Source organism: Chiloscyllium punctatum, chromosome 24 (assembly GCF_047496795.1).
Source record: "Chiloscyllium punctatum isolate Juve2018m chromosome 24, sChiPun1.3, whole genome shotgun sequence".
In the NCBI taxonomy this organism is placed as follows: Eukaryota; Metazoa; Chordata; class Chondrichthyes; order Orectolobiformes; family Hemiscylliidae; genus Chiloscyllium; species Chiloscyllium punctatum.
In genome coordinates this window covers 41413555-41434621 of record NC_092762.1, presented here as the reverse complement: position 1 = coordinate 41434621, position 21067 = coordinate 41413555, and the positions used below count along the sequence as shown (strand labels likewise).

The 21067-nt window shown below is 54.2% G+C and overlaps 1 protein-coding gene across 1 annotated transcript in view; it reads right to left on the bottom strand.

Annotated features, from left to right (window-relative positions):
• The window catches only part of LOC140494478 (lipoprotein lipase-like), a 58844-nt gene that overhangs the window by 33252 nt on the left and 4525 nt on the right, over positions 1–21067 (bottom strand). Inside the window, exons 2-3 of the mRNA XM_072593695.1 lie at positions 18965–19134; positions 17052–17231 (exon numbers count right to left, since the gene is read on the bottom strand). Coding sequence (XP_072449796.1) covers positions 17052–17231; positions 18965–19134 — 350 coding nt within the window. The remainder of the gene's footprint in view (positions 1–17051; positions 17232–18964; positions 19135–21067) is intronic.

Sequence of the window (21067 nt, the reverse complement as noted above, 5' to 3'; positions counted from 1 at the left end):
TCTCTGGGTCAGTAATGACTCGTTGCTCACTCTCTGGGTCAGTAATGTGCAGGTGGTCACTCTCTGGGTCAGTAATGCCCAGGGGGTCACTCTCTGGGTCAATAATGTCCAGGTGGTCACTCTCTGGGTCAGTAATGCCAAGGTGGTCACTCTCTGGGTCAGTAATGACTCGGTGGTCACTCTCTGGGTCAGTGATGTCCAGGTGGTCACTCTCTGGGTCAGTAATGACTCGTTGCCCACTCTCTGGGTCAGTAATGTGCAGGTGGTCACTCTCTGGGTCAGTAATGCCCAGGGGGTCACTCTCTGGGTCAATAACGTCCAGGTGGTCACTCTCTGGGTCAGTAATGCCAAGGTGGTCACTCTCTGGGTCAGTACTGCCCAGGCGGTCACTCTCTTGGTCAGTAATGACTCGGTGGTCACTCTCTGGGTCAGTAATGCCCAGGTGGTCACTCTCTGGGTCAGTAATGACTCGGTGGTCACTCTCTGGGTCAGTGATGTCCAGGTGGTCACTCTCTGGGTCAGTAATGACTCGTTGCTCACTCTCTGGGTCAGTAATGTGCAGGTGGTCACTCTCTGGGTCAGTAATGCCCAGGGGGTCACTCTCTGGGTCAATAATGTCCAGGTGGTCACTCTCTGGGTCAGTAATGCCAAGGTGGTCACTCTCTGGGTCAGTAATGACTCGGTAGTCACTCTCTGGGTCAGTGATGTCCAGGTGGTCACTCTCTGGGTCAGTAATGACTCGTTGCTCACTCTCTGGGTCAGTAATGCCCAGGGGGTCACTCTCTGGGTCAATAATGTCCAGGGGGTCACTCTCTGGGTCAATAATGTCCAGGTGGTCACTCTCTGGGTCAGTAATGCCAAGGTAGTCACTCTCTGGGTCAGTAATGCCCAGGGGGTCACTCTCTGGGTCAGTAATGACTCGGTGGTCACTCTCTGGGTCAGTAATGTCCAGGTGGTCACTCTCTGGGTCAGTAATGCCCAGGGGGTCACTCTCTGGGTCAGTAATGTCCAGGTGGTCACTCTCTGGGTCAGTAATTTCCAGGCGGTCACTCTCTGGGTCAGTAATGACTCGGGGGTCACTCTCTGAGTCAGTAATGTCCAGGTGGTCACTCTCTGGGTCAGTAATGCCCAGGTGGTCACTCTATGGGTCAGTAATGCCCAGGGGGTCACTCTCTGGGTCAGTAATGTCCAGGCGGTCACTCTCTGGGTGAGTAATGACTCGGTGGTCACTCTCTGGGTCAGTAATGCCCAGGCGGTCACTCTCTGGGTCAGTAATGCCTCGGTGGTCACTCTCTGGGTCAGTAATGCCCAGGGGGTCACTCTCTGGGTCAGTAATTTCCAGGTGGTCACTCTCTGGGTCAGTAATGCCTCGGTGGTCACACTCTGGGTCAGTAATGCCCAGGCGGTCACTCTCTGGGTCAGTAATGCCCAGGCGGTCACTCTCTGGGTCAGTAATGCCCAGGGAGTCACTCTCTGGGTCAGTAATTCCCAGGGGGTCACTCTCTGGGTCAGTAATGCCCAGGCGGTCACTTTCTGGGTCAGTAATGTCCAGGTGGTCACTCTCTGGGACAGTAATGCCTCGGCGGTCACTCTCTGGTTCAGTAATGGCCAGGTGGTCACTCTCTGGGTCAGTGATGTCCAGGCGGTCACTCTCTGGGTCAGTAATGCCCAGGCGGTCACTCTCTGGGTCAGTAATGACTCGGTGGTCACTCTCTGGGTCAGTAATGTCCATGCGGTCACTCTCTGGGTCAGCAATGTCCAGGTGGTCACTCTCTGGGTCAGTAATACCCAGGGGGTCACTCTCTGGGTCAGTAATGTCCAGGTGGTCACTCTCTGGGTCAGTAATGCCCAGGGGGTCACTCTCTGGATCAGTAATGTCCAGGCGGTCACTCTCTGGGTCAGTAATGCCTCGGTGGTCACTCTCTGGGTCAGTAATGCCCAGGCGGTCACTCTCTGGGTCAGTAATGCCTCGGTGGTCACTCTCTGGGTTAGTAATGCCCAGGCGGTCACTCTCTGGGTCAGTAATGCCCAGGGGGTCACTCTCTGGGTCAGTAATGCCCAGGCGCTGACTCTCTGGGTCAGTAATGTCCAGGTGGTCACTCTCTGGGTCAGTAATGCCTCGGTGGTCACTCTCTGGATCAGTAATGCCCAGGCGGTCACTCTCTGGGTCAGTAATGCCCAGGTGGTCACTCTCTGGGTCAGTGATGTCCAGGCGGTCACTCTCTGGGTCAGTAATGCCCAGGCGGTCACTCTCTGGGTCAGTAATGACTCGGTGGTCACTCGCTGGGTCAGTAATGTCCAGGCGGTCACTCTCTGGGTCAGTAATGCCCAGGCGGTCACTCTCTGGGTCAGTAATGACTCGGTGGTCACTCTCTGGGTCAGTAATGTCCAGGCGGTCACTCTCTGGGTCAGTAATGCCCAGGGGGTCACTCTCTGGGTCAGTAATGACTCGGTGGTCACTCTCTGGGTCAGTAATGCCCAGGGGGTCACTCGCTGGGTCAGTAATGCCCAGGGGATCACTCTCTGGGTCAGTAATGACTCGGTGGTCACTCTCTGGGTCAGTAATGCCCAGGGGATCACTCTCTGGGTCAGTAATGACTCGGTGGTCACTCTCTGGGTCAGTAATGCCCAGGGGGTCACTCTCTGGGTCAGTAATGACTCAGTGGTCACTCTCTGGGTCAGTAATGCCCAGGGGGTCACTCTCTGGGTCAGTAATGTCCAGGGGGTCACGCTCTGGGTCAGTAATGACTCGGTGGTCACTCTCTGGGTCAGTAATGCCCAGGCGGTCACTCTCTGGGTCAGTAATGACTCGGTGGTCACTCTCTGGGTCAGTAATGCCCAGGGGGTCACTCTCTGGGTCAGTAATGACTCAGTGGTCACTCTCTGGGTCAGTAATGCCCAGGGGGTCACTCTCTGGGTCAGTAATGTCCAGGGGGTCACGCTCTGGGTCAGTAATGACTCGGTGGTCACTCTCTGGGTCAGTAATGCCCAGGTGGTCACTCTCTGGGTCAGTAATGACTCGTTGCTCACTCTCTGGGTCAGTAATGTGCAGGTGGTCACTCTCTGGGTCAGTAATGCCCAGGGGATCACTCTCTGGGTCAGTAATGCCCAGGGGGTCACTCTCTGGGTCAGTAATGCCGAGGTGGTCACTCTCTGGGTCAGTAATGCCCAGGGGGTCACTCTCTGGGTCAGTAATGCCTCGGTGGTCACTCTCTGGGTCAGTAATGCCCAGGGGGTCACTCTCTGGGTCAGTAATGTCCAGGTGGTCACTCTCTGGGTCAGTAATGCCTCGGTGGTCACTCTCTGGGTCAGTAATGCCCAGGGGGTCACTCTCTGGTTCAGTAATGCCTCGGTGGTCACTCTCTGGGTCAGTAATGCCCAGGCGGTCACTCTCTGGGTCAGTAATGTCCAGGTGGTCACCCTCTGGGTCAGTAATGCCCAGGGGGTCACTCTCTGGGTCAGTAATGCCCAGGCGGTCACTCTCTGGGTCAGTAATGTCCAGGTGGTCACTCTCTGGGTCAGTAATGCCTCGGTGGTCACTCTCTGGGTCAGTAATGCCCAGGCGGTCACTCTCTGGGTCAGTAATGTCCAGGTGGTCACTCTCTGGGTCAGTGATGTCCAGGCGGTCACTCTCTGGGTCAGTAATGCCCAGGCGGTCACTCTCTGGGTCAGTAATGACTCGGTGGTCACTCTCTGGGTCAGTAATGCCCAGGCGGTCACTCTCTGGGTCAGTAATGGCCAGGTGGTCACTCTCTGGGTCAGTGATGTCCAGGCGGTCACTCTCTGGGTCAGTAATGCCCAGGCGGTCACTCTCTGGGTCAGTAATGCCCAGGTGGTCACTCTCTGGGTCAGTAATGCCCAGGGGGTCACTCTCTGGGTCAGTAATGACTCAGTGGTCACTCTCTCGGTCAGTAATGCCCAGGGGGTCACTCTCTGGGTCAGTAATACCCAGGTGCTCACTCTCTGGGTCAGTAATGCCCAGGTGGTCACTCTCTGGGTCAGTAATGACTCGGTGGTCACTCTCTGGGTCAGTGATGTCCAGGTGGTCAATCTCTGGGTCAGTAATGACTCGTTGCTCACTCTCTGGGTCAGTAATGTGCAGGTGGTCACTCTCTGGGTCAGTAATGCCCAGGGGGTCACTCTCTGGGTCAATAATGTCCAGGTGGTCACTCTCTGGGTCAGTAATGCCAAGGTGGTCACTCTCTGGGTCAGTAATGACTCGGTGGTCACTCTCTGGGTCAGTGATGTCCAGGTGGTCACTCTCTGGGTCAGTAATGACTCGTTGCCCACTCTCTGGGTCAGTAATGTGCAGGTGGTCACTCTCTGGGTCAGTAATGCCCAGGGGGTCACTCTCTGGGTCAATAACGTCCAGGTGGTCACTCTCTGGGTCAGTAATGCCAAGGTGGTCACTCTCTGGGTCAGTACTGCCCAGGCGGTCACTCTCTTGGTCAGTAATGACTCGGTGGTCACTCTCTGGGTCAGTAATGCCCAGGTGGTCACTCTCTGGGTCAGTAATGACTCGGTGGTCACTCTCTGGGTCAGTGATGTCCAGGTGGTCACTCTCTGGGTCAGTAATGACTCGTTGCTCACTCTCTGGGTCAGTAATGTGCAGGTGGTCACTCTCTGGGTCAGTAATGCCCAGGGGGTCACTCTCTGGGTCAATAATGTCCAGGTGGTCACTCTCTGGGTCAGTAATGCCAAGGTGGTCACTCTCTGGGTCAGTAATGACTCGGTAGTCACTCTCTGGGTCAGTGATGTCCAGGTGGTCACTCTCTGGGTCAGTAATGACTCGTTGCTCACTCTCTGGGTCAGTAATGCCCAGGGAGTCACTCTCTGGGTCAATAATGTCCAGGGGGTCACTCTCTGGGTCAATAATGTCCAGGTGGTCACTCTCTGGGTCAGTAATGCCAAGGTAGTCACTCTCTGGGTCAGTAATGCCCAGGGGGTCACTCTCTGGGTCAGTAATGACTCGGTGGTCACTCTCTGGGTCAGTAATGTCCAGGTGGTCACTCTCTGGGTCAGTAATGCCCAGGGGGTCACTCTCTGGGTCAGTAATGTCCAGGTGGTCACTCTCTGGGTCAGTAATTTCCAGGCGGTCACTCTCTGGGTCAGTAATGACTCGGGGGTCACTCTCTGAGTCAGTAATGTCCAGGTGGTCACTCTCTGGGTCAGTAATGCCCAGGTGGTCACTCTATGGGTCAGTAATGCCCAGGGGGTCACTCTCTGGGTCAGTAATGTCCAGGCGGTCACTCTCTGGGTGAGTAATGACTCGGTGGTCACTCTCTGGGTCAGTAATGCCCAGGCGGTCACTCTCTGGGTCAGTAATGCCTCGGTGGTCACTCTCTGGGTCAGTAATGCCCAGGGGGTCACTCTCTGGGTCAGTAATTTCCAGGTGGTCACTCTCTGGGTCAGTAATGCCTCGGTGGTCACACTCTGGGTCAGTAATGCCCAGGCGGTCACTCTCTGGGTCAGTAATGCCCAGGGGGTCACTCTCTGGGTCAGTAATGCCTCGGTGGTCACTCTCTGGGTTAGTAATGCCCAGGCGGTCACTCTCTGGGTCAGTAATGCCCAGGGAGTCACTCTCTGGGTCAGTAATTCCCAGGGGGTCACTCTCTGGGTCAGTAATGCCCAGGCGGTCACTTTCTGGGTCAGTAATGTCCAGGTGGTCACTCTCTGGGACAGTAATGCCTCGGCGGTCACTCTCTGGTTCAGTAATGGCCAGGTGGTCACTCTCTGGGTCAGTGATGTCCAGGCGGTCACTCTCTGGGTCAGTAATGCCCAGGCGGTCACTCTCTGGGTCAGTAATGACTCGGTGGTCACTCTCTGGGTCAGTAATGTCCATGCGGTCACTCTCTGGGTCAGCAATGTCCAGGTGGTCACTCTCTGGGTCAGTAATACCCAGGGGGTCACTCTCTGGGTCAGTAATGTCCAGGTGGTCACTCTCTGGGTCAGTAATGCCCAGGGGGTCACTCTCTGGATCAGTAATGTCCAGGCGGTCACTCTCTGGGTCAGTAATGCCTCGGTGGTCACTCTCTGGGTCAGTAATGCCCAGGCGGTCACTCTCTGGGTCAGTAATGCCTCGGTGGTCACTCTCTGGGTTAGTAATGCCCAGGCGGTCACTCTCTGGGTCAGTAATGCCCAGGGGGTCACTCTCTGGGTCAGTAATGCCCAGGCGCTGACTCTCTGGGTCAGTAATGTCCAGGTGGTCACTCTCTGGGTCAGTAATGCCTCGGTGGTCACTCTCTGGATCAGTAATGCCCAGGCGGTCACTCTCTGGGTCAGTAATGCCCAGGTGGTCACTCTCTGGGTCAGTGATGTCCAGGCGGTCACTCTCTGGGTCAGTAATGCCCAGGCGGTCACTCTCTGGGTCAGTAATGACTCGGTGGTCACTCGCTGGGTCAGTAATGTCCAGGCGGTCACTCTCTGGGTCAGTAATGCCCAGGCGGTCACTCTCTGGGTCAGTAATGACTCGGTGGTCACTCTCTGGGTCAGTAATGTCCAGGCGGTCACTCTCTGGGTCAGTAATGCCCAGGGGGTCACTCTCTGGGTCAGTAATGACTCGGTGGTCACTCTCTGGGTCAGTAATGCCCAGGGGGTCTCTCGCTGGGTCAGTAATGCCCAGGGGATCACTCTCTGGGTCAGTAATGACTCGGTGGTCACTCTCTGGGTCAGTAATGCCCAGGGGATCACTCTCTGGGTCAGTAATGACTCGGTGGTCACTCTCTGGGTCAGTAATGCCCAGGGGGTCACTCTCTGGGTCAGTAATGACTCAGTGGTCACTCTCTGGGTCAGTAATGCCCAGGGGGTCACTCTCTGGGTCAGTAATGTCCAGGGGGTCACGCTCTGGGTCAGTAATGACTCGGTGGTCACTCTCTGGGTCAGTAATGCCCAGGCGGTCACTCTCTGGGTCAGTAATGACTCGGTGGTCACTCTCTGGGTCAGTAATGCCCAGGGGGTCACTCTCTGGGTCAGTAATGACTCAGTGGTCACTCTCTGGGTCAGTAATGCCCAGGGGGTCACTCTCTGGGTCAGTAATGTCCAGGGGGTCACGCTCTGGGTCAGTAATGACTCGGTGGTCACTCTCTGGGTCAGTAATGCCCAGGTGGTCACTCTCTGGGTCAGTAATGACTCGTTGCTCACTCTCTGGGTCAGTAATGTGCAGGTGGTCACTCTCTGGGTCAGTAATGCCCAGGGGATCACTCTCTGGGTCAGTAATGCCCAGGGGGTCACTCTCTGGGTCAGTAATGCCGAGGTGGTCACTCTCTGGGTCAGTAATGCCCAGGGGGTCACTCTCTGGGTCAGTAATGCCTCGGTGGTCACTCTCTGGGTCAGTAATGCCCAGGGGGTCACTCTCTGGGTCAGTAATGTCCAGGTGGTCACTCTCTGGGTCAGTAATGCCTCGGTGGTCACTCTCTGGGTCAGTAATGCCCAGGGGGTCACTCTCAGGTTCAGTAATGCCTCGGTGGTCACTCTCTGGGTCAGTAATGCCCAGGCGGTCACTCTCTGGGTCAGTAATGTCCAGGTGGTCACCCTCTGGGTCAGTAATGCCCAGGGGGTCACTCTCTGGGTCAGTAATGCCCAGGCGGTCACTCTCTGGGTCAGTAATGTCCAGGTGGTCACTCTCTGGGTCAGTAATGCCTCGGTGGTCACTCTCTGGGTCAGTAATGCCCAGGCGGTCACTCTCTGGGTCAGTAATGTCCAGGTGGTCACTCTCTGGGTCAGTGATGTCCAGGCGGTCACTCTCTGGGTCAGTAATGCCCAGGCGGTCACTCTCTGGGTCAGTAATGACTCGGTGGTCACTCTCTGGGTCAGTAATGCCCAGGCGGTCACTCTCTGGGTCAGTAATGGCCAGGTGGTCACTCTCTGGGTCAGTGATGTCCAGGCGGTCACTCTCTGGGTCAGTAATGCCCAGGTGGTCACTCTCTGGGTCAGTAATGCCCAGGCGGTCACTCTCTTGGTCAGTAATGACTCGGTGGTCACTCTCTGGGTCAGTAATGCCCAGGGGGTCACTCTCTGGGTCAGTAATGACTCAGTGGTCACTCTCTCGGTCAGTAATACCCAGGTGCTCACTCTCTGGGTCAGTAATGCCCAGGTGGTCACTCTCTGGGTCAGTAATGACTCGGTGGTCACTCTCTGGGTCAGTGATGTCCAGGTGGTCACTCTCTGGGTCAGTAATGACTCGTTGCTCACTCTCTGGGTCAGTAATGTGCAGGTGGTCACTCTCTGGGTCAGTAATGCCCAGGGGGTCACTCTCTGGGTCAATAATGTCCAGGTGGTCACTCTCTGGGTCAGTAATGCCAAGGTGGTCACTCTCTGGGTCAGTAATGACTCAGTGGTCACTCTCTGGGTCAGTGATGTCCAGGTGGTCACTCTCTGGGTCAGTAATGACTCGTTGCTCACTCTCTGGGTCAGTAATGTGCAGGTGGTCACTCTCTGGGTCAGTAATGACTCGGTGGTCACTCTCTGGGTCAATAATGTCCAGGTGGTCACTCTCTGGGTCAGTAATGCCAAGGTGGTCACTCTCTGGGTCAGTACTGCCCAGGCGGTCACTCTCTTGGTCAGTAATGACTCGGTGGTCACTCTCTGGGTCAGTAATGCCCAGGTGGTCACTCTCTGGGTCAGTAATGACTCGGTGGTCACTCTCTGGGTCAGTGATGTCCAGGTGGTCACTCTCTGGGTCAGTAATGACTCGTTGCTCACTCTCTGGGTCAGTAATGTGCAGGTGGTCACTCTCTGAGTCAGTAATGCCCAGGGGGTCACTCTCTGGGTCAATAATGTCCAGGTGGTCACTCTCTGGGTCAGTAATGCCTCGGTGGTCACTCTCTGGGTCAGTAATGCCCAGGGGGTCACTCTCTGGGTCAGTAATGTCCAGGTGGTCACTCTCTGGGTCAGTAATGCCTCGGTGGTCACTCTCTGGGTCAGTAATGCCCAGGGGGTCACTCTCTGGTTCAGTAATGCCTCGGTGGTCACTCTCTGGGTCAGTAATGCCCAGGTGGTCACTCTCTGGGTCAGTAATGCCCAGGCGGTCACTCTCTTGGTCAGTAATGACTCGGTGGTCACTCTCTGGGTCAGTAATGCCCAGGGGGTCACTCTCTAGGTCAGTAATGACTCAGTGGTCACTCTCTCGGTCAGTAATGCCCAGGGGGTCACTCTCTGGGTCAGTAATACCCAGGTGCTCACTCTCTGGGTCAGTAATGCCCAGGTGGTCACTCTCTGGGTCAGTAATGACTCGGTGGTCACTCTCTGGGTCAGTAATGTGCAGGTGGTCACTCTCTGGGTCAGTAATGCCCAGGGGGTCACTCTCTGGGTCAATAATGTCCAGGTGGTCACTCTCTGGGTCAGTAATGCCAAGGTGGTCACTCTCCTGGTCAGTAATGACTCGGTGGTCACTCTCTGGGTCAGTGATGTCCAGGTGGTCACTCTCTGGGTCAGTAATGACTCGTTGCCCACTCTCTGGGTCAGTAATGTGCAGGTGGTCACTCTCTGGGTCAGTAATGCCCAGGGGGTCACTCTCTGGGTCAATAACGTCCAGGTGGTCACTCTCTGGGTCAGTAATGCCAAGGTGGTCACTCTCTGGGTCAGTACTGCCCAGGCGGTCACTCTCTTGGTCAGTAATGACTCGGTGGTCACTCTCTGGGTCAGTAATGCCCAGGTGGTCACTCTCTGGGTCAGTAATGACTCGGTGGTCACTCTCTGGGTCAGTGATGTCCAGGTGGTCACTCTCTGGGTCAGTAATGACTCGTTGCTCACTCTCTGGGTCAGTAATGTGCAGGTGGTCACTCTCTGGGTCAGTAATGCCCAGGGGGTCACTCTCTGGGTCAATAATGTCCAGGTGGTCACTCTCTGGGTCAGTAATGCCAAGGTGGTCACTCTCTGGGTCAGTAATGACTCGGTAGTCACTCTCTGGGTCAGTGATGTCCAGGTGGTCACTCTCTGGGTCAGTAATGACTCGTTGCTCACTCTCTGGGTCAGTAATGCCCAGGGGGTCACTCTCTGGGTCAATCATGTCCAGGTGGTCACTCTCTGGGTCAGTAATGCCAAGGTAGTCACTCTCTGGGTCAGTAATGCCCAGGGGGTCACTCTCTGGGTCAGTAATGACTCGGTGGTCACTCTCTGGGTCAGTAATGTCCAGGTGGTCACTCTCTGGGTCAGTAATGCCCAGGGGGTCACTCTCTGGGTCAGTAATGTCCAGGTGGTCACTCTCTGGGTCAGTAATTTCCAGGCGGTCACTCTCTGGGTCAGTAATGACTCGGGGGTCACTCTCTGAGTCAGTAATGTCCAGGTGGTCACTCTCTGGGTCAGTAATGCCCAGGTGGTCACTCTATGGGTCAGTAATGCCCAGGGGGTCACTCTCTGGGTCAGTAATGTCCAGGCGGTCACTCTCTGGGTGAGTAATGACTCGGTGGTCACTCTCTGGGTCAGTAATGCCCAGGCGGTCACTCTCTGGGTCAGTAATGCCTCGGTGGTCACTCTCTGGGTCAGTAATGCCCAGGGGGTCACTCTCTGGGTCAGTAATTTCCAGGTGGTCACTCTCTGGGTCAGTAATGCCTCGGTGGTCACACTCTGGGTCAGTAATGCCCAGGCGGTCACTCTCTGGGTCAGTAATGCCCAGGGGGTCACTCTCTGGGTCAGTAATGCCTCGGTGGTCACTCTCTGGGTTAGTAATGCCCAGGCGGTCACTCTCTGGGTCAGTAATGCCCAGGGAGTCACTCTCTGGGTCAGTAATTCCCAGGGGGTCACTCTCTGGGTCAGTAATGCCCAGGCGGTCACTTTCTGGGTCAGTAATGTCCAGGTGGTCACTCTCTGGGACAGTAATGCCTCGGCGGTCACTCTCTGGGTCAGTAATGGCCAGGTGGTCACTCTCTGGGTCAGTGATGTCCAGGCGGTCACTCTCTGGGTCAGTAATGCCCAGGCGGTCACTCTCTGGGTCAGTAATGACTCGGTGGTCACTCTCTGGGTCAGTAATGTCCATGCGGTCACTCTCTGGGTCAGCAATGTCCAGGTGGTCACTCTCTGGGTCAGTAATACCCAGGGGGTCACTCTCTGGGTCAGTAATGTCCAGGTGGTCACTCTCTGGGTCAGTAATGCCCAGGGGGTCACTCTCTGGATCAGTAATGTCCAGGCGGTCACTCTCTGGGTCAGTAATGCCTCGGTGGTCACTCTCTGGGTCAGTAATGCCCAGGCGGTCACTCTCTGGGTCAGTAATGCCTCGGTGGTCACTCTCTGGGTTAGTAATGCCCAGGCGGTCACTCTCTGGGTCAGTAATGCCCAGGGGGTCACTCTCTGGGTCAGTAATGCCCAGGCGCTGACTCTCTGGGTCAGTAATGTCCAGGTGGTCACTCTCTGGGTCAGTAATGCCTCGGTGGTCACTCTCTGGATCAGTAATGCCCAGGCGGTCACTCTCTGGGTCAGTAATGCCCAGGTGGTCACTCTCTGGGTCAGTGATGTCCAGGCGGTCACTCTCTGGGTCAGTAATGCCCAGGCGGTCACTCTCTGGGTCAGTAATGACTCGGTGGTCACTCGCTGGGTCAGTAATGTCCAGGCGGTCACTCTCTGGGTCAGTAATGCCCAGGCGGTCACTCTCTGGGTCAGTAATGACTCGGTGGTCACTCTCTGGGTCAGTAATGTCCAGGCGGTCACTCTCTGGGTCAGTAATGACTCGGTGGTCACTCTCTGGGTCAGTAATGCCCAGGGGGTCACTCTCTGGGTCAGTAATGACTCGGTGGTCACTCTCTGGGTCAGTAATGCCCAGTGGGTCACCCGCAGGGTCAGTAATGACTCGGTGGTCACTCTCTGGGTCAGTGATGTCCAGGTGGTCACTCTCTGGGTCAGTAATGACTCGGTGGTCACTCTCTGGGTCTGTAATGCCCAGGTGGACACTCTCTGGGTCAGTAATGTCCAGGTGGCCACTCTCTGGGTCAGTAATGCCCAGACGGTCACTCTCTGGGTCAGTAATGCCTCGGTGGTCACTCTCTGGGTCAGTAATGCCCAGGCGGTCACTCTCTGGGTCAGTAATGACTCGGTGGTCACTCTCTGGGTCAGTAATGCCCAGGCGGTCACTCTCTGGGTCAGTGATGTCCAGGTGGTCACTCTCTGGGTCAGTAATGTCCAGGTGGTTACTCTCTGGGTCAGTGATGCCCAGGCGGTCACTCTCTGGGTCAGTGATGTCCAGGGGGTCACTCTCTGGGTCAGTAATGTCCAGGTGGTCACTCTCTGGGTCAGTAATGCCCAGACGGTCACTCTCTGGGTCAGTAATGCCTCGGTGGTCACTCTCTGGGTCAGTAATGCCCAGGCGGTCACTCTCTGGGTCAGTAATGACTCGGTGTTCACTCTCTGGGTCAGTAATGCCCAGGCGGTCACTCTCTGGGTCAGTAATGCCCAGGTGGTCACTCTCTGGTTCAGTAATGCCCAGACAGTCACTCTCTGGGTCAGTAATGCCTCGGTGGTCACTCTCTGGGTCAGTAATGCCCAGGCGGTCACTCTCTGGGTCAGTGATGCCCAGGTGGTCACTCTCTGGGTCAGTGATGCCCAGGTGGTCACTCTCTGGGTCAGTAATGCCCAGGGGGTCACTCTCTGGGTCAGTAATGACTCGGTGGTCACTCTCTGGGTCAGTAATGTCCAGGTGGTCACTCTCTGGGTCAGTAATGACTCGGTGGTCACTCGCTGGGTCAGTAATGTCCAGGTGGTCACTCTCTGGGTCAGTAATGTCCAGGCGGTCACTCTCTGGGTCAGTGATGCCCAGTCGGTCACTCTCTGCGTCAGTGATGTCCAGGGGGTCACTCTCTGGGTCAGTAATGCCCAGGCGGTCACTCTCTGGGTCAGTAATGACTCGGTGGTCACTCTCTGGGTCAGTAATGCCCAGGGGGTCACTCTCTGGGTCAGTAATGCCCAGGGGGTCACTCTCTGGGTCAGTAATGCCCAGACAGTCACTCTCTGGGTCAGTAATGCCCAGGTGGTCACTCTCTGGGTCAGTGATGCCCAGGTGGTCACTCTCTGGGTCAGTGATGTCCAGGTGGTCACTCTCTGGGTCAGTAATGCCCAGGTGGTCACTCTCTGGGTCAGTAATGCCCAGGGGGTCACTCTCTGGGTCAGTAATGACTCGGTGGTCACTCTCTGGGTCAGTAATGTCCAGGTGGTCACTCTCTGGGTCAGTAATGACTCGGTGGTCACTCTCTGGGTCAGTAATATCCAGGTAGTCACTCTCTGGGTCAGTGATGTCCAGGGGGTCACTCTCTGGGTCAGTAATGCCCAGGCGGTCACTCTGTGGGTCAGTAATGACTCGGTGGTCACTCTCTGGGTCAGTAATGTCCAGGTGGTCACTCTCTGGGTCAGTAATGACTCGGTGGTCAATCTCTGGGTCAGTAATGCCCAGGGGGTCACTCTCTGGGTCAGTAATGCCCAGGTGGTCACTCTCTGGGTCAGTAATGACTCGGTGGTCACTCTCTGGGTCAGTAATTTCCAGGCGGTCACTCTCTGGGTCAGTAATGCCTCGGTGGTCACTCTCTGGGTCAGTAATGCCCAGGTGGTCACTCTCTGGGTCAGTAATGACTCGGTCATCACTCTCTGGGTCAGTAATGCCCAGGGGGTCACTCTCTGGGTCAGTAATGCCCAGGTGGTCACTCTCTGGGTCAGTAATGACTCGGTGGTCACTCTCTGGGTCAGTAATTTCCAGGCGGTCACTCTCTGGGTCAGTAATGCCTCGGTGGTCACTCTCTGGGTCAGTAATGCCCAGGTGGTCACTCTCTGGTTCAGTAATGACTCGGTGGTCACTCTCTGGGTCAGTAATTTCCAGGCGGTCACTCTCTGGGTCAGTAATGCCCAGGTGGTCACTCTCTGGGTCAGTAATGACTCGATGGTCACTCTCTGGGTCAGTAATGCCCAGGGGGTCACTCTCTGGGTCAGTAATGTCCAGGCGGTCACTCTCTGGGTCAGTAATTTCCAGGTGGTCACTCTCTGGGTCAGTAATGTCCAGGGGGTCACTCTCTGGGTCAGTAATGCCCAGGTGGTCACTCTCTGGGTCAGTAATGACTCGGTTGTCACTCTCTGGGTCAGTAATGCCCAGGTGGTCACTCTCTGGGTCAGTAATGCCCAGTTGGTCACTCTCTGGGTCAGTAATGACTCGGTGGTCACTCTCTGGGTCAGTAATGCCCAGGTGGTCACTCTCTGGGTCAGTAATGACTCGGTGGTCACTCTCTGGGTCAGTAATGCCCAGGTGGTCACTCTCTCGGTCAGTAATGACTCGGTGGTCACTCTCTGGGTCAGTAATGCCCAGGTGGTCACTCTCTGGGTCAGTAATGACTCGGTGGTCACTCTCTGGGTCAGTAATGCCCAGGCGGTCACTCTCTGGGTCAGTAATGCCCAGGGGGTCACTCTCTGGGTCAGTAATGCCCAGGTGGTCACTCTCTGGGTCAGTAATGACTCGGTGGTCACTCTCTGGGTCAGTAATGCCCAGGGGGTCACTCTCTGGGTCAGTAATGTCCAGGCGGTCACTCTCTGGGTCAGTAATTTCCAGGTGGTCACTCTCTGGGTCAGTAATGCCCAGATGGTCACTCTCTGGGTCAGTAATTTCCACGTGGTTACTCTCGGGGTCACCGTCAGACTCACTCCACCCTCAGACACACTCCACCCTCAGACACACTCCATCCTCAGACACACTCCACCCTCAGACACACTCCATCCTCAGACACACTCCATCCTCAGACACACTCCACCCTCAGACTCACTCCACCCTCAGACACACTCCATCCTCAGACACACTCCACCCTCAGACACACTCCACCCTCAGACACACTCCATCCTCAGACACACTCCACCCTCAGACACACTCCACCCTCAGACTCACTCCTGCCTCAGACACAGTCCACCCTCAGACTCACTCCTGCCTCAGAGACACTCCACCCTCAGAGACACTCCACCCTCAGACACACTCCACCCTCAGACACACTCCATCCTCAGACACACTCCTCCCTCAGACTCACTGCACCCTCAGACTCACTCCTGCCTCAGACTCACTCCACCCTCAGACACACTCCACCCTCAGACACACTCCACCCTCAGACACACTCCACCCTCAGACTCACTCCACCCTCAGACACACTCCACCCTCAGACACACTCCACCCTCAGACTCACTCCACCCTCAGACACACTCCACCCTCAGACACACTCCATCCTCAGACACTCTCCACCCTCAGACTCACTCCACCCTCGAACCCACTCCACCCTCAGACTCACTCCACCTGCAGACACACTCCACCCTCAGACACACTCCACCCTCAGACACACTCCACCCTCAGACTCACTCCACCCTCAGACTCACTCCACCCTCAGACACACTCCATCCTCAGACACTCTCCACCCTCAGACTCACTCCACCCTCGAACCCACTCCACCCTCAGACTCACTCCACCTGCAGACACACTCCACCCTCAGACACACTCCACCCTCAGACTCACTGCATCACCACCACATCTCCTCCACTTCCCACTCCTCCGCCCTTGAGCCCTGCCCCTCCAACCGCCACCAGGACAGAACCCCACTGGTCCTCACCTACCACCCCACCAACCTCCATATACAGCGTATCATCCGCCGTCATTTCCGCCACCTCCAAACAGACCCCACCACCAGGGATATATTTCCCTCCCCTCCCCATCAGTGTTCCGAAAAGACCACTCCCTCCGTGACTCCCTCGTTAGGTCCACACCCCCCACCAACCCAACCTCCACTCCCGGCACCTTCCCCTGCAACCGCAAAAAATGCAAAACTTGTGCCCAAACCTCTCCCCTTACCTCCCTCCAAGGCCCCAAGGGATCCTTCCATGTCCGCCACAAATTCACCTGCACCTCCACACACATCATTTACTGCATCCACTGCACCCGATGTGGCCTCCTCTATATTGGGGAGACAGGCCGCCTACTTGCAGAACGTTTCAGAGAACACCTCTGGGACACCCGGACCAACCAACCCAAGCACCCCGTAGCCCAACACTTTAACTCCCCCTCCCACTCCACCAAGGACATGCAGGTCCTTAGACTCCTCCATCGCCAGACCATAGCAACACGACGGCTGGAGGAAGAGCACCTCATCTTCCGCCTAGGAACCCTCCAACCACAAGGGATGAACTCAGATTTCTCCAGTTTCCTCATTTCCCCTCCCCCCACCTTGTCTCAGTCCCAGCCCTCGGACTCAGCACCGCCTTCCCAACCAGCAATCTTCTTCCTGACCTCTCCGCCCCCACCCCCACTCCAGCCTATCACCCTCACCTTGACCTCCTTCCACCTATCGCATGCCCCTCCCCCAAGTCCCTCCTCCCTATCTTTTATCTTAGCCTGCTGGACACACTTTCCTCATTCCTGAAGAAGGGCTGATGCCCGAAATGTCGATTCTCCTGTTCTTTGGATGCTGCCTGACCTGCTGCGCTTTTCCAGCAACACATTTTCAACTCTCAGACAAGGCGGAACCACCAGGGGGAGTGCACAGCCTCTGAGCATCCCGTCCAAATAGCAACTATCCCAGGATGGGGATGGGTAGGGTAGGCTAAGGAGCCCCTGTTTGACTCCAATAAACCAGGAGAAGCAAGTCATCCTCACTCCTGAAGTTAAAAATCACACTAGTGGTGCTTCCAATTCAACCCGTTGGACTATAACCTGGTGTTGTGTGATTTTTAACTTTGTACACCCCAGTCCAACACCAGCATCTCCAAATCATCACTCCTGAAGTACTGCTTGAGACAAAAAATGACCACACTCGCAAACAATTGATTGCAAAGTGTTTGGGGTGGACGACTTGAGGAGGTGAGAGGCACTATATCAATGCAAATCTTCCTTCCACTACAATTACATTCATCAATCTGTTGTTCATTTGTTAATTGATGGTTGTGGTCAGATCTAAAGATATGGTCGTCAGTCTGGGTGCGCAGTGGATACAGGAGTCAACGCAACTTGAGCAAAAGCTGAGCTCCTTGGGGCCAGTTACTGCTTGTGGCAGGGGTGTGCAATCCCAAAGTGCTGACAGCGGGAACCATGTACCAAGGAGAGCCAGCAGCAGACCCACCTTCAACCACTCGACAAAGTGGGCTATGTCACGGCCAACCAGTTTGGTGTTGCCAGCGGCGACCGGGTAGTGTTGGTGAGCCCGGATCAGCCAATCGACCACAATGACATTGGAGTCTGCCTCCCTCTCGTACAAGGCAAGGACCAGCTTGGGAATCCAACCCTCAAACATTCCCGTCACCTAGACAGCACAAGAAAAAGACGTAACAATACCTGCGGCGTTACTGGCTCGCTCCGACACACTCTACAAACCAGCCTGGGAGGAATGGCAGAGAGGACAGGGCAGCACAGACAAAATAGGTGAGCCCATCATGGAGAAATGTTAACATTAGAATTCTGTGGGGTGTGTTTGAGGGGAGTCTGTGTTTGATTAGATTACTCACAGTGTGGAAACAGGCCCTTCGGCCCAACAAGTCCACACTGACCCGCTGAAGCGCAACCCACCCATTCCCCTACATCTACCCCTTACCTAACACTACAGGCAATTGAGCATGGCCAATTCACCTGACCTGCACATCTTTGGACTGTGGGAGGAAACCGGAGCACCCGGAGGAAACCCACGCAGACACGGGGAGAATGTGCAAACTCCAAACAGTCAGTCGCCTGAGGTGGGAATTGAACCCGGGTCCCTGGCGCTGTGAGGCAGCAGTGCTAACCACTGTGCCTTGTATTTGAGGAACGTGTGTTTGAAGGGAACGTATTTGAGGAGAGTGTGTTTGAGTAGATTGTGTTTGTGTGGATTGTGTTTGAGTGGATTGTGTTTGAGGGGAGAGTGTTTGAGGGGAGAGTGTTTGAGGGGAGAGTGTTTGAGGGGAGTGCGTTTGAGAGGAATGTGTTTGTGGGTGTGTGTGAGTGGATTGCATTTGAGGGAGTGTGTTAGCAGGGTGTGTGTTTTACAGGAGTGTGTTTGAGGGGAATGTGTTGAGTGGGATGTGTTTGAGGAGAGTGTGTTTGAGGGATTGTGTTTGAGGGGCGTGTGTCTGAGGGAGTGTGTTTGAGGGGAGTGTGTTTGAGGGGAGTGTGTTTGGGGGAGTGTGAGGAGAGGGTGTTTGAGTGTGTGTTTGAAGGGAGTGTGTTTGAGTGGATTGTGTTTGAGTGGATAGTGTTTGAGGGAAGTGTGTTTGAGGAGAGTGTGTTTGAGGGGGGTGTGTTTGAGGGGGGTGTGTTTGAGGGGGGTGTGTTTGAGGGGGGTGTGTTTGAGGGGGGTGTGTTTGAGGGGAGTGTGTTTGAGGGGAATGTGTTTGAAGAGACTGTGTTTGAGTGGATTGTGTTTGAGTGGATAGTGTTTGAGGGAAGTGTGTTTGAGGAGAGTGTGTTTGAGGGGGGTGTGTTTGAGGCGGGTGTGTTTGAGGGGGGGGTGTTTGAGGGGGGGGTGTTTGAGGGGGGGGTGTTTGAGGGGGGTGTGTTTGAGGAGAGTGTGTTTGAGGAGAGTGTGTTTGAGGAGAGTGTGTTTGAGGGGGTGTGTTTGAGGAGAGCGTGTTTGAGGGGGGTGTGTTTGAGGGGGTGTGTTTGAGGAGAGCGTGTTTGAGGGGGGTGTGTTTGAGGGAGGTGTGTTTGAGGGAGGTGTGTTTGAGGAGAGCGTGTTTGAGGAGAACGTGTTTGAGTGGATAGTGTTTGAGAGAAATGTGTTTGAGAGGAAGGTTTTTGAGGAGCATGTGTTTGAGGGGAGTGCGTTTGAGGGGAATGTCGATATCAGATTGTGGGAAGTATTTGAGGAGAGTGTTGAAATTGAATTGTTTTGTGAGTAATTGAGGATCTTTGCCCCCTAAGTTCCAGTTAATGCTGTGGTTTAATGAGGTGATATTTGTTATGAATGTGTATGTGTTTAACGTGGCGGACATGAACAAGTCCAGTTTCTGAATGCACTGACAGAATGCTGAGTGGGGTTTTCAGGATGTCTTTGACCGAACATACCGTCCATCCGTGTATGACCAAGAACGTCCTTGCGGTTTGGTTGAAGTTGCACCGACTGACGGTTTCCAGCTGGCCAGGAATCAAGTAGCAGGAATCCCCCTCAGGATCCAAAACAGTTCGAAGGGAGAACTTTGTCTGGACTGTGCTGTAGTCCTTTTCAGGTTGAGGACCTGTTGAGAGTTCAGAATAATTCTTCATGGTGTCGCAATAAATACACCTCGCATGGGATTTGAAAAGGCGATGGGAATAAATTCAGGGCAGGAGTGCAGGTCAAAGAAAGTAAGCAAGTAAATATGGATAGGTGTACGAGCCAAGATGGTTTCACTGAATAAAGGAGATGGGATACATAGAGAAGTGATGATGAAATTGATTTTTCAATGTCAAAACGCATAATGGTAGAGACAGAGGGTGTGGCTAGACATGGGTGAATGTGGCAAGTCATTTGGATAAATGGGGAGATGGTTGGGAATGGCTGAATGGGACTAGTAATGGTTTGCATTTCAGTGGATGGTCTATTTGGTTGTGTTGTGGTGGTAACGTCACTGGGTCAGGATCCCAGGCTACTGTTCTCGCATCTGGCTTTCAATCCCGCCATGGCAAAATGAGAATTCAATTACAAATATCTGGATTTAAAAGCTAAGTCTAATGGCAACTGTGCAATCGCCTTTAATTCTTGCAGAAACAGAAGCCCATTTCCTTCACTGAGGTCCTTTAGAGAAGGAGATCTGCTGTCTGGGCCTGTACGTGACTCCAGACTCCAGACCATTGACAATACAGCTGACTCTGAACTCCCTTCTGAAGTGGCGCCAGCAATCCACACAGTTGCTGAGTAATCGAGTTTTGAGAAGGTTTGTAGCTCAGGTTGAGGTTCTGGATGTAGGTTTGCTCACTGAGCTAGAAGATTTGTTTTCAGTTACGTCCAGAGTGGCTGTGTAATTACAACGGACAATAACTGACTCCCCCACATATTCCCACCTCCCATGACTGAATGAAGAAATCCAGCCCGGGCACGTATGTGGCTGAGGAAAGCAATTAATAATTACTTGTAAGAAAGCGCCTACCGGGTTCTCCAAAACCACAATATCGACATCCAGGTTTTGAAAAAGTTTATACCTTATTGGAGGCAAACTCCTGCCTCACGAGATTCTGACTTCTGCAGAACCTCCCGTGTTTGCTCTGGTCTGAAGCAAAGGCAGATGATTAAACATGGAAGGACCTATCTGACTTGTCACATAAGTCTCTCTCTTCAGCTGCCCAGATCTGGTCACGGCTAGTGAATTCCTGGAGTCTGGTATACAATGATTGGATTATAAAATACCTTTCATAGCCAGAACCCCACTGTCCAAGTGATAACGCACAATGGCTTCACTTCACCCAGCTGAGCACCCTATTAATGGGTAGCAGACAGCCCTTATGGACACCCTTAATGTACTGTAATGGAAAGCTATCCCCATTTTTGACCGTCATCCACAGCACTGTGCTTCGTGGTCTCTGGTAAATTCAGTAAAGAGAAAGTATGTTTCACAACACACCAACTGCTAACCTGAAGCATAAAACAGAGCTTAAAGTGATAATGAAAACTGTTTTACTTATCCAAGTCGCAAATCTTTTCATTCACAAAGTAAAGTTGCTGTGAATTGTCTGGGTCTGTTCAAAGGATTTCCAAACAACTTACAGTCATAAAAACAGACTCTTCACTCCATGCTGACCAGATATCCTAACCTCATCTAGTCCCATTTGACAGCATTTGGCCCATATCCCTCCAAACCCTTCCTATTCATATACCCACCCAAATGCCTCTTAAATGTTGCAATTGTACCAGCCTCCACCACTTCCTCTGGCAGCTCATTCCATACACATACCACCCTCTGCGTGAAAAAGTTGCCCCTTAGGTCTTTTATATCTTTCCCCTCTCACCTTAAACCTATGCCCTCTAGTTCTAGGCTCCCCCACCCCAGGGAAAAGACCTTGTTGATTTACCCTATTGTGGTATTATAAAACTCACCCCCTCAGCCTCTGACGCTCCAGGGAGAACAGCCCCAGCCTATTCATAGCTAAACGCTCCAATTCAAACAATGTTGTTCCGTTCTGGAGAAGCGACAG